The 14130-nt window shown below is 38.6% G+C and overlaps 1 protein-coding gene across 6 annotated transcripts in view; it reads right to left on the bottom strand.

Moving 5' to 3' along the window:
- Window positions 1-14130, bottom strand: part of UST (uronyl 2-sulfotransferase) — a 317208-nt gene that overhangs the window by 132496 nt on the left and 170582 nt on the right. For all 6 annotated transcript variants that reach the window (XR_012433524.1, XM_005552086.5, XM_045391389.3 and 3 more), the window contains exon 3: window positions 1345-1500. Coding sequence is in view for 5 of the 6 variants with exons in the window: in XM_005552086.5 (XP_005552143.1) it covers window positions 1345-1500 (156 nt within the window). In the remaining variant the exon portion in view is untranslated. The remainder of the gene's footprint in view (window positions 1-1344; window positions 1501-14130) is intronic.

Here is a 14130-nt window from a genome sequence, read left to right as displayed (position 1 = left end):
GGCTTCAGAACAAGTGTGGTTGGCTATGTTACTGTCTTAAAACAGTTCTACTTTTCCCCAAGATAAAATGGAAATACACAATTGGTAAATTAAGAATGAGATTCTCTCCATTTGTGAGGTTCTGAATGTCTCAAAGCTGGAGATTATGTCCAAAGAAAATGGACATGGGTGGAAATTTTTTATTTATTTATTATTTTATTTACTTATTTATTATTTATTTATTGAGACAGAGTCTCACTCTGTTGTCAGGCTAGAGTGCAGTGGTGCAATCTTGGCTCACTGCAACCTCTGCCTCCGGATTCCAGTGATTCTCCTACCTCAGCCTCCCGAGTAACTGGGATTACAGGCAGGTGCCACCATGCCCAGCTAATTTTTTCGTATTTTTAGTAGAGATGCGGTTTCACCATGTTGGCCAGGATGGTCTCGATCCTGGCCTCGATCTCGATCCTTGGCCTCCCACAGTGCTGGGATTACAGGCGTGAGGAAATTTTTATAATGATGATCTCAACTAGATCGTTAGACATGTTCCTTGTTTCTTCCCAACATGCAAGTACCACTTATTGGGTGGCCGCTCGTCCTATGTAGGTAAGGAGACAGAAGCCAGTTTCTGAGACCAGGATGACAAACCTAACTCTGTAAAATGACCATGAGAACACTCTATCTGACTTTTCCACATTAGCAGAGCAGCCCCACAGAGACTGTTGCCCCTACCTCTGTAAAGGTTTGCAAAGTAAACCTTCACAGCTTCTTGGTAGAGGATAGCACTCCCATCCTACCATTAGCACGTCCACTTGTACAACTCAGCTACATTAGGGCAAAACTGTTCCTGTGATGTGGGGTAATTCTTTTCCTACCACTGAATATTCCAAGTGCTGCTCTCAAAGCCTAAGATCCTCTGAGTTTCCCATAGCAGGAAGCTCATGTCCCCCATCAACTAATTTAACCATAAAGATTCTGGACACTGGTGAGAAAATGCAGAAGGAAGAATATTAAAATAAAATCTTCTCATTTTGACAGTGAAGATGTCAGCATTATTTATAGCTTGGTGGTGTGACTCTTTGAGATGTATATATTGCTAATTTTAGCTAACTAGACAAAGGCAAGTACACACAGTCCTTCATCAGTCCTAATGGAAGTATCCCTTCACGGAAATTCCCTGGTTTATAGAGTTCTTGTGGAAGCCTTAACTTAAATTTCCTTCCACACTCTGGCCAAAATACAGCATGAAATCAAAACTCTGGTATTCATTCATCAGGAGTCTGAAGAATGACCTGCAAGGCACCCATTAGTTACACAAATGAGCTGAAGCAAAATACAATTCAACAATGGGCAAAGTCAACTTACTTGTTCATTTTTAGTAAGCCTAGTTTTGTTGTGAATGTCTGATGTGACCAAATTAAATCCGTGCTTCTCCGACAGGATTCTCAGAAGCAAGACGACAGTACGGCTCCCACACTTGCCTACTCTGTTGTACACCACCTGGCTTGGGAAAGGCAGTACCTGGAAAAAACAACAAGAGAAGAAACATGAAACGTCTGTATGGAAATACTTATGATTCTTCCCTCAATTTCAGAACAATCACTGTTTGATATAATAAATCTGAGTGAAAAAGGCCTATAATCAGGTTAATAAAAAGGATGTACATCAGTTCACCAGAAGTGATAAACTATATTTATCTTCATGACGTAATGAGAGAAATGTTGGTCTTGTTATCTCTCTGCACTGGTGAAATTTCATGCAGTCTCTAAGATTGATTATCAAACTTGTTTTGTTTCTTTTTAAAAACAAAATACATAAATATGCTCCTTAATGACAATATTTTTTGCAAGCTTATGCTTTATGAGAACACCTTAATTTATAGCGTGATCAAGAACAAATAAGGTAATTTTCAAAACTGAGATGTAATTCACTATAAAATTTACTCTTTACAAATGCACACTTTGATAGCATTTAGTATATTCACAAAGTTTGCAATCGTCACAGCTATCTAATTCCAGAACGTGATTTCATCAGCCCCAAAAGAAACCCTGCACCCATTTGCAGTCGCTTTCCATTTTCACCATTGCCCCTGGACCCTGGAAACCACTGATATACTTTCTGTCTCTATGGTTTTGCCTATAGGAGTCTGGACATTTCCTATAAATGGAATCACACAGTATGTAGCCTTTTGTATCTGGCTTCTTTTACTCAGAATAATGCCTTTCCAGGCTCCTCCACTGTTGTAGTATGAGACAATACTTCATTCCTTTCTATGGATATAATAATATTAATATCAGATTGTATCGATATACCATATTTTGTTTATACACTTGTCAGCTGATGGATAAATGGATTGTTTCCACTTTTTGGCCACTATAAATAATGCTGCTATGCATATTTATGTATGAATTTTTGTGTGGACATGTTTCTGATTCTTTTGGGTATATACCTAGGAGTGGAATTGCTGGATCATATGGTAACCCTATGTTTAATTTTTTTGAAGGACTGCTAAACCATTTTCAATACAGCTGTACTATTTTATATTCCTACCAACAACATATGAGGGTTCTAATTTCTGCACATCCTTGCCAACACTTGTTATTGATATATATATATATATATATATTTTTAAGACAGGCTCTTGCGCTTTTGCCCAGGCTAGAGTGCACTGGCATGATCCTGGGCTCACTGCAACGTCTGTCTCCTGGGCTCATGTGATCCTCCCACCTTAGCTTCCCAAGTAGCTGGGACTAAAGGCACACACCACCATGATTGGCTAATTTTGTAAATTTTTTTTGGTAGAGATAGGGTTTCATCATGTTGCCCAAGCTGGTCTCAAATTCCTGAGCTCAAGCAATCTGCTGGCCTCGGCCTCGCAAAGTGCTGGGATTATAGGCATGAGTCACCACACCTGACCTGTTACTGTCTTTTTGGTTGTTTATTATACCCATCCTCCTGACTGTGAAGTGGTATCTCATTGTGATTTTGATTTGCATTTCCCTACGACTAATGATGTTGAGAATTTTTTCATGTGCTTATTGGCCATTTGTATATTTTCTTTGGAGAAATGTCTATTCAAACCCATCATCCATTTACAAATTGTCTTTTTATTATTTCATTTTAAGAGTTCTGTATATACATTCTGGATTCGCAAACACATAATCTGCAAATATTTTCTCCCATCCTGTGAATTGTCCTTTCATTTTCTTTATGGTGTCCTTTGAAGCACAGAAGTTTTTCATTTTGACTGAGTCCAATTTATCTAAATTTTCTTTGGTTGTTGTTATATCTAAGAAACTATTGCCTAATCTAAGATCGTAAAGATATACATTTATATTTCCTCCTGAGGGTTTTATAGTTTTATTTCTAACATTTAGGTCTTTGATCTACTTTAAGTTACTTTTGTGTGTGGTGTGAGTTAGTTGTCTAACTTCATTCTTTTGCATGCAAATATCCAATTGTCACAGCACCATTTGTTGAAAAGACTAGTCTTCCTATGCTTTCCCCACTTGGCCGTTTAGTACCCTTGTCAAAAATTCATAAGTGTATTTGAGGTCATTATTATTTCTGGATTCTCAATTCTATCCTCTTAATCTATATGTTTATCCTCAGGTCAGTACCACACAGTGTTATAGCTTTGTTATAAGTTTTGAAACTGGGAAGGGAAGGGTAAGTCCCTCCAATTTTGTTCTTTTTCAAGACTGTTTTTGGCTACTCTGTGTCCTTTGCATTTCCTTGTTTTTGGCTACTCTGTGTCCTTTGCATTTCCATGTGAACTTTAGGGTCAGCTTGCTAATATCCGCCCAAAAAAGTAGTTGAGATTATGATAAGGACTGCATTGAATCTGTAGATAAATTTGATTACGACAGTCACCTTAACAACATTGGCTTCCCATCCATGAACATGGATGTCTTCCTACTTATTTAGTTCTCCTTTAATTCATTTCTTTGATGTTTTATTTTCATCGTTCATGCGTTATACTGCTTTGCTGAATTTGTTCTTTTTGATATCATTACAAATAGAATTCTTCTCTTAGTTTCATTTTGGACTGATTATTGACAATTGATTTTTCTACATTGATCTTATATTCCACAATCTTGCTGAACTCATTTATTAATTCCAATAGTTTTTTTGTGTGTGGATTCTTTAGGATTTTCTACAATAAGATCATGCTATGTTCTAATAGAGAAGTTTTACTTCTTCCTTTCCAATATGAATGCCTTTCCTTTATTTTTCCTTTCTAATTGCCGAGTGGATAGTGATTTTTATATACTATTATCTACTTCTTATATCTTGATATACTACTTTTTATCTATTTTGATATGCTGTTATCTACTATTTATACTATTATCTACTTTATTATATATTTTCATAGCTATTATGAAAAGCATCTATAATTATTTGTATCTGCAATAAAGATATTTCTCCATTTTGAATGCTCAGCATTGATCAACAACTGATAATAATCAAAGGATTCCTTCATTTAGCACATACTCATAACAGAAGGTTATTTTAAAAAGCTTAAAACTAAATAATGAAGCACAGTATAAAATCACAAATATACTGCATATGTAAATATGCTATGGTAGGTCATTTGAATTTTTGCCTTTGCAATTATAGGTTAATTTAATTTTCCTGAAATATTTTTATGCAGAGTAGCATTTAATAAATTTGAAGCTTAAAGGCTAGTTGTCACTGGAATAAAATAATATCTATATCATTCACTTAACAACCAGTCACATGCCATTTTGGTGCAGTTTTTCCATTATGTATTTTTTTTCTTATGAGTAATACCTTGTTTCTTGAGGGCCAGTCTACTACGTGTCCTCACAGTGCCTAGAACATGCTTTGTACATAAAGAGCCTAAACAGACACTGAATGAGTCCTGACCGCTCTGAGAAATTTAATGTGCTGCTTAACATTAATTAACACAATGATTCCACTAAAACGTGAAATCAAGAGAATCTTCAAATACAGCTGCTTTATCGGACCAAATGCTTTTCAAAGTCATCAGAGAAAATAAAAAGACGGTCATTTTAATAGGTCATTGTTACTTATGGTTTAATCAGTGAGTACTTCAAAAGTCTGTTCATTGGCAACTATTACAGAAGTCCAGATATTCAGAAAAATAAATTACATTCTTGGCTACAAGGTTATGATCAGGAAGGCTGAATTAGGTTTCATGTTTAGTTTAATGATACAAATAGCATTTATAAGTGGAACTTTCCATTACAACCAGGTGGGGTATGAAATTATGGCTACAACAGAGCTGCCAACATAAACTCAGAGTTTAATTCCTCCATAGAAACAAACTGTCCAACAATTGGGATAGGTGCATTTTTTTTTCTGCCTCATAGCACATTACTGAACAGCCAGAAAGAATTTGTTACATCTGAATTAATGACCTAGAAGATGTGAGTTACCACATAGGTAAGTACTTTATTACAAGAGTACAGGTGCCTCTTGGACAATTTAAGTGAATAACTGAGGCACTTACCTAGAAAACTTGGGTGAAATCACTTAATCTCTCCTGAATTGTTTGGTAATCAGCACAGTAGCAGGGTTAGTATCTATCTTATTCTTTTTACTGATAACCAAAGATGTTATTTACCTTTAGGCTATTGGGTAATTCATTTTTTAAAAGATGTTAATTCTAATTGTTTTATTAGTTTGTGGCAAGCTTCCAACTAATAGTTTAAAATTTTGTTTTATTTAAAAAGAACACTTACATAAGAACAAAAAATCCTGTATCATCTCTGCAGCTGGGTCTATGATAACAACTTAAAATAAAGGAAGACTTAACATCCGCACTGTGACTGTACTTCTATCATTTCTCTAAATACCAATACACACCTACATGATATGAACATAAAAGCAGGAAATGTGTTTTCACTAAAATTTCTGGAATCAGCCTTGTGAGTTTCATGCACTACCACAAACCTAAGTAAACCTGTCTGAAATTTAGGGGGGGTTTTTAATTGTTTTCTAAAAGAACCTATGTAATGCATTGAAACTTGCTGAATTAAGCAGCTAAATCAATGTGTTGATATCGGATATAGTCCCCATAGATCACAGATTCCTAGCATAATGGAGTTTGAGGTCCAGAAGCAATTTAGAGTAATCCATTCATTCAACACCACCGCCCCCCCGCCACAACTATCACCCTCTATCACCACCATCTCCAGCCCAATCTGTGTTTAATTTGGATAAAATTTTCCTTTACACTATGTAGATATTATAACTAGTTTTACATGAGTAAACTGAAGCCCAGAAATATCATTTGGCATCTTCAAGGTCACAAAGCTAGAGTGACACATAACCACGAAAATCCAGCTCTTGGGTCTCCTGACTCCTAAGATGACACTTCTTTAATATACAAATCAAATAGTGAAGAGAATTTTTAGTTTGACTTCTGTGACAGAGATATTCTTTCCTTTTTTATGTCTTGCATATACCTAACCTCATTAAATACACTATTTTTCAACAGTCAGCGATCACAACCAGTATTATCAGCCATCACTCAGCTGTGACTCAAGTCCCCAGAAAGCTTAAGTGGAACTGACAGGGACAGATTAGCCTCTCTCTCCTTCCTAAGGACTTTTTCTAGAAAGCTAATGGAAGCCCAGAGTGTCAACGCAGCTAATGGGAGAAGAAAGTGGCAGGATGTATACTTTTCCCTTCCTTCCTTCCCCTGATATATCACAGGCAGTCAAAGTGGACAGCTGCCTCAAATATTGTCAACTGCTTCCACTGGGAAAGGAAAAAACCAGGAAGCAGTAAGTTATAGTAAAATGTATACAAAATCCTAAATATATTTGGAATGGCTATCAGGACAAGCAAATGTCTTCAAACGATAAACTCAATCACTGTGAAAAGACTTTTAAAGACGTCTTAGGATCAATCTCGAAATCTTCGTTATCCTTAAGAGATATTTGCAATTGTCAGGCAGAGAACTCTATCCTCTACTTTAATGTTCCTACCATCATTTGCACACAGAGGTTGAACACTCACTCTTTTTTTAGGTGCCCTATAGAGAAGCATACGTGAAACTCTCAAGCACCCTCTCCCTCCCCCAAGTGATTCTTCATTCTTGGCAACTGCGGTTATGTGAATGTTATGTCTGTGATTTCTATTCTATGGCCAATTTGTAAAAGTGAAGGGGCCTCCAAAATCTTTCATTCTATGAATTATATATTTTTATGCTGCCTGCCTTGTAAGTTCTGCAAATGCCACAAATCCCCAGAGCCTGACAGGCCTGTGTGGAGCATGCCAAATAAACAGAAGTCTTTCCAAGATCCTGAGCATGACAGTAACCACCACCAGATGACATGCACAAGTTCAATAGCTTAGCCCTGGTTTGAACTGGGGAGAAGAGAAGGAAGGCTTTCTAGGTAAAAAGTAAAGGCAGTCTGGACCAAGACTTTCATAGTCTGAGACCCAGAGTCTATAGGGCTCTTCTGGGGATCGGTAACGTTGGAAGAATTAACATCGGCGCTGCTTTTAAGTCTCTGCAAAATGATACTTAATATAGTACAAGCTGTGGTTCCCAAATAACTGGATATGCAAATTCCTCATAGAACCTTTAAAAATGTAGATTTCTGGGCCCCACTCTAAGATGAACTGAATCACAAAGGCTAGGATGACAGTCAGGAGTCTCTCTCTAAAAAGCTCACCAGGGCCCTCTGCCACCTCCATCAGCTTTGAGGAAGTGCTGTCATAGAGGACTCCCAGCTTTCTGTATTCAGTGGCTGAGTGGGTCCTTGCAGCCTTCTGAGGGATTAAGGCTGGGGAGAAGGTTGCCTGCGTGATCCTGGAGGGGAGCTGGGGCAAAGGGCACTGTTGTGTCTTCCTGGGGTCTCACTGTATTGATGAGCTCCACTCACATTTACCAGTCATAATTCACCTCATAAGTATGCTCACACTCTCCCAGGCTGGTTAGAGAACAGGTATGCTGGTTAACTGAATGTGGAGGTTAACTGAAATTTATACTAAATGCTTTCAAAGCATTAGACTCTTAGCACGAATATTACACAGACTGTGAACTGACTTTGCTTGATGAATAAAACTGCACTTCATGATTTTTCAGCAACTTCATTTCATGGTTAATCAAACTAACACTCAAAAGAGTCACAGCCAGGGCTGTGCAAGGCCTGAATTCAGGCACAGTTCTGTTCCTCCCTGCCCATATGACTGTGAGCAGTTTCAATCCACTCAGGGAATCCTCATGTTAGAGTTCCTAGGACGCTGTGGTGCTAGGAGCCAGTCACTTCACATCCTTGAGCCCCAGTTCCCTCACCTATAAAAAGGGGAAAGTTAGGTTATAACCTAATTAATGATATTTTCTTCTGAAGCTATTAAATTATTAATTTTCAATCTATATCGCTCCCAAGATATAATCTGGAAAATGCCTTAAAGTTAAAACTAGATTTCACTGTGTTTCCTTGTGGAATATATTCATTAAAGAAAGAGAAAAAACAAAGTTCCAGTAATTTGTGCTTATGACATGGGTTCCAGCTCCACGGGCGTTCCCAGTTTTATTTTGGAAACCTTGGCTGTCCTATTCTTGTTTGGGCTTGTCGCATAATAAATCTACCTTTATCTTCCTCTTCCTTTCCACAGTTTTAATCATTTCAAGCTTCCCATTTTGAGATCATCACCGGAGCCTCCCAGAACTCGGCAGTGACTCTCACTGGCCTTTGCCCATCAAACCATCTGAGCTGTTCTGCCACACGCATCTGTTTTCTAATTACTATCATCTCTCCTGCTCCCAGTCTCCTTTCCTCCATTCTAGGGGAGGAAATACACAGAACCCATCTCAGAATTCTATTTCCCCTCATCGTAATCCTCCTGAACAGAAGGCTCTTTCCATCCACAACCCCAAATGACATCCTGCGTGCTTCTCATTGTACAGGCCCATCTTCTCCAAGAGCCATGCCAAATCTGAACCTTTGGCTTTCTTCTCTTGCCCTGCTCCCACTTGAAACAACTCCATGTGTGATGCTACCTACAGAAAAATAAATATAGCCATAGATCATTTACAAGTCCATCTGAGTCTGTTATGTGCATAGTGGATAATTAATAAAAAGAATCTATCTGTTACGTACATAGTGGATAATTAATAAAGAGTATAGACTAGACTACTGGGATGAAAATACTATTACAGTAAGTGTTGTAGAACCAATGCTGTCGTATTTATTATTATAAAGGATGCTCTTTCGGTTGTCTCTTAAAACTATAAGAAAATCTACCAATTTTTTCTTAACATTCATAATATTTGGAACTCCTGATTTGCTACACCACAGAAGAAAACGTTTGTTGAAGTCAAAGGTTCCCTGGACTGAAAGTCATGAAACTCTGCATTCCCCTTGGCTTTATCACTCTAAGCAGTTGAGTGACTTGAGCAAATGATCCTGAACAACTTCTCTAAGTCAAAGTTTCCTCAAGTATAGATTGAGGGTACTGAACCTAATGATTCCCAAGGCTCCTCCCTGTCCGCGTGCCATATGTTAACTGAGGGCTACACAACGTTTACGGAAGACCACAGGGTTATCTGAGTGCTGCACTTCTAAATATTCATCCCATTCTGTATACCTAATGTCCTGTTATCTCCATAACGCATATCATCGCTATGCTATTCCCAGAACACAGTACCCTGCATACTGTACCAGAATTTTCACATGAAGAAGCAATTTTCACAAGGAGCTACAAGTCATTTTTTGGATGTGATGATTAAGCTGCCAGAGTTGGATCCTTGAAGAGTGCTTCAGGAAAAAAATACAAGACTTCCAGTTTGAGTAGGAACTCAAATTTCAGGTGACACTGGTGAATGCTATCAATGCCATAGATCAAAAGATGAATATTTTCAAATTTCAAATTAACAAATGTGAAGAAAATATACATAGGAGGAAAAAAGAGATTCACTTTTAATGCCGCAGTACCCTTTAAGCTTCTTTGGTCAGTACACAAATAATGGGCAAAAAGAAGTCCATAAACTGGGCATCTCATTACCACAGAACGTTACAGTTTCCTTTTTTTTTTTTGAGACAAGGTCTTGCTCTGCTGCCCAGGCTGGAGTGCAGTGGCACAATCTCGGCTCATTGCTACCTCTGTCTCCCGGCCTCCAGTGATTGTCATTCCTCAGCCTCAGGAACAGCTGGGATTACAGGCGCACAGCATCATATCCGACTAATTTTTATATTTTTATTACAGACAGGATTTCACCCTGTTGGCCAGGCTGGTCTCGAACTCCTGGCCTCAAGTGATTCACCTGCCTCGGCTTCCAAAGTGCTGGGATTATAGGCGTGAGCCACCACGCTCAGCCAAGAATGTTACAGTTTCTAAAATTCAAACTTCAGTTCGGTCCATAGGAATCCACGGAATACTTGCATGTCTGAGGGAAAGAGAAATGAAATCCACATGCCACACACATGACATGTAAGCACAACGGGAAAGTGTGAGTCTGCAAGGCTAAACTTTCCTGAAGGCATATTTCCAAGTGGGACTTGTCTTCCTTTTGCATACACATGGTAGCCCTACTTCATTAATGTTTGGCGGCTTCTGTCCACTCTTCTAAGAGCCTTTCAACTTCTCCATGGCTTTTATGATAAAAATTAAATGAAGAAACCCATGTGGATGTGGAAGTTCTATTTAACCTCATCTTCCTGTGAACATCTGTTATGCATGTGGATGTGCCCTGTATGTTTTTGTTGTGATCAAAGACATTATGAGTAATATTGTTGTGGTCACATCAGACTTCCAGCCATTTCTAACACTTTCTTACATGCTATGTATTCAGTCGTCCAAAAGTCCTTATTAGACAAACTCTGAGGATGAAAGTAGCAGGGTCCTCAAATTAGTTCTAGAACTGCAGTTGTTCCATTTTTAGTATTAATCATTTGACTGGCTTTTTACATTAACTTTTGGACCAGAGTACGGAATTACAAAAATGCATTTGAATAGATAATCTCTCCACCAGACCCACACACTTAGTTTGACTCTCCATTCAGATCTGTAACAGATATTTGTTTAATCACACAAATCTCCAAGTAAAACATGCACAGACACTTTTGTTTATACAGACTTCTAAGGTTTAAGAGTCTGCTCTAAAGTTGTTTCATTTCTCTATGTTTATCCTATTTTGTTTTAGTTAATAATTTATACTCTGAGCCCAATCTCAACTCAAAACTCATTTGTTATTATACAAATAGGGGAGAAGTATTGACTATTGATTGGAGGATTCATAATTTATAGCAGATATTGTTGGCATGGGCCAACCACTCGATTTAGAATGGTCTTCTCTGGATGTTAGGGGAGAAAGAGTCCGTTATTCTCATTACAACCCTCAGAAGAAAAGACTGCCCTCATTGTAAACAGTAAATGCTGGGGAAACAGCCACACGTGGCTGCCAATACTCCTCTCTCATCAAAGCACTGTGCAAAGATTTTAAGACCAAAAGCTTGAATATACTGCTCACTGTGAATCACATCATTACTTTCCATTTGAAATGTCTGAATCAAATGTTAGTTTCTTGAGTGTGAATTGTACTGAGAAACTTATTCTTAGACTCAAATGATCATTGTTTAAATCTCTTAGCTGAGTTTTAGGTTTATATAACATAACCCACAATTTAAAATAGTGTGGCAGATTAGTACAATAATGGCCCCCGACCTGTCACACCTCTTCCTATCCCTGCACCATGTAACTTCCTTCCACATGGCCCTCTAGACTGGCCACATGACTTGTTTTGGCCATTAGACATTAGTAAGTGCAACACAAACAGACGCTTGAAAATAGCCTGCATGTGGGGGCTTCACCTCTCTTTCCCCTAGGAGGCTTTCCACTGTCATATGAACTTAGGCTAGCTTCCAGGAAGATAAAAGGCTGCATGGAATAGTGAAAATTCTGTAACTAAATTCAGCAAGTAATTATTGAGCACTTACTGTGTGCTAGTCACTTGGTTAGGCATAAGAAATTGGTTGACAATTGTAATTATTTGATTGTCTGTCTCACTAGACTTTAAACTCCATGACTGCAGAGGCCACATCTGCTTTTCCTGACTATTGTATCTTCAGTGTTCAGCTCAATGCCTGGCACATAGTAGGCACTCAATAAATAATTGTTGAATAAGTGAATACAACAAAGGTTACAACAAGTCTCTTGCCCTGTAAGAACTCACAATCTAACAAGGGAATCGAACACTGACACTGACACTGACACTGCTTGCGCCAGTACCATGTGGTACGCGTCCCACTAGAGATATGCACACAGTGTCAAGAGAACAGAAGGGGTGATCAGCTTGCCCTTGAGAACTCAGGGAAAGGGTCACAGAGAACACAGCATTTGAACGGAGTCTTGGTATCTCTAGAAATTGTATGGCTTCAAAGGGATAGCCATTTTTCCTTTGCAAAGTACACCTACCCAATTCTTACTGATTTGCATTAATACGAAACTTTCTAGACCCCCTCTCATGTTTGATTTGGCTATGTGGAATTGGCTTCCTGGCATTTTTCACGTTGTGTGTGTGTCTGTGTGTTGCACGTATGATATGCAAGGAAAACACACTATAAAAAAATTCATCAACTCTCTGGCCTAGTGTTGCCCCTCATACGTACTGAGCATAGCAACACAGCAGGACAACTGAGTTGCAGCTCAAGAACAACTGGGTTAAACATGGCTAAAGAACTTCTCTGCTTTATGTTACATCTGCATGTATCAACACGAGGATGCTTGTATCTGCAGGTAACGAAAAATCCAATGCAACTCAACCAGTAAAGAGAATGCATTCTCTCATAAATAAATAAATGGGAAAATATATTCTCTTACAAAACAAAAGTCCTTAGGTATGGAGGTTTTAGGCATCACTCCATGTTTTTGTTCCATCTCGCTCTTCCATCCTGGAAATGTCAGCATTTTCCTCAGACTAGTTTTTCTCATGCTTCATGACGGCTGCTGCAGTTCCAGGCATCCCATGCAGAATTACAAAGTCTGGGACAAGAAGAGACTACCTTTCCTGGGTGCTTCCTTTAAGATCTGAAAATCCTACCTAGAAGGCCCTGAGAAAATTTCTCACGTGCTGTTGACTTGGTCTAAGCTACCAGTGTACATCTCAACTAGCCAGGAGCAAAGGAAATAAGACAACCGTGCTAGGCTTAGATTAATCAGAACTCACTTGTGAGCTGGGGATGGAACTGCCTTCCTCTTAGGGTAAAATTGAACAAGTCAGATTTCTGCTAAAGATGGGGAGGCTGTGGGAGAATGGATATGGGGTAAGTAACGAGTAGGGTCTGCTGTGCCCCACCACTCAAAGGCCCTGTTGTACTTGATTCTTCAAACACCTGTTCATGAAAATCTCCATTCCTCATCTACAGAAAAGGGAGTAAGAGCGGCAAACACCAAGGACATTCTCAACATGCACGAAGGATCCATGGCTGTGTCCTATCCATATCCCCACAGCTGCTCGCTGCCCCAGGCATAGATTTGCTGATAGCTGGAGAAGAGGAGAGATGAAATACATTCCTTTCTACATAAAATGACATTGCTTCCCACACACTGAAATGAGATGGAGAATTAGCAACAAGGTGAACTTGAGCTGGGAGATTAACTCCACACAAGAATCCAGAAAGCATAAGGCATTTTTAGCTTGAGATGGCAATAAGACATTTAAATTGCTCTCAGATGAAATTATGTCTTAACTGCCTACATATTGGGGGCTTTTCACAAGTATACCTTTTTCATAAATGAATTAATTTTGAACAAATGTGGCATGGAATCTAGACGCAAGCCACCAGCATAGATCTGATCATGGAATGTTCTTTTCCACAGTATCTATCGGCTGGTTTTTGCTTTCATTTGTCACCTGATCCCAGGTAAACAGATTTTTCAGAAATCTCCACCAGGATGGCTGAGGGAACCCCATTTCCTATAAGAAACTGTTATTACATTCAGGCTATCAAACAGTGCTAAATAAAATATATCATTATTCAAAAAATATTTTTATAAAATGGATACAGATATTTTCCATCTCTTGGGATTTTGCGATCTGATAGAAAGAGGAAAAGAGAAAGACAGTTTGTAGGGCCACAATTGTCTCTACAGCTAGACTCACTGGATGGATATAACATTTCTGACTTCCCCTATAATGGTCGAGAAGTT

Source organism: Macaca fascicularis, chromosome 4, assembly GCF_037993035.2.
Source record: "Macaca fascicularis isolate 582-1 chromosome 4, T2T-MFA8v1.1".
In the NCBI taxonomy this organism is placed as follows: domain Eukaryota; kingdom Metazoa; phylum Chordata; class Mammalia; order Primates; family Cercopithecidae; genus Macaca; species Macaca fascicularis.
Note: the sequence above shows the minus strand (reverse complement) of the source record. Positions and strands in the feature narration are given on the sequence as shown.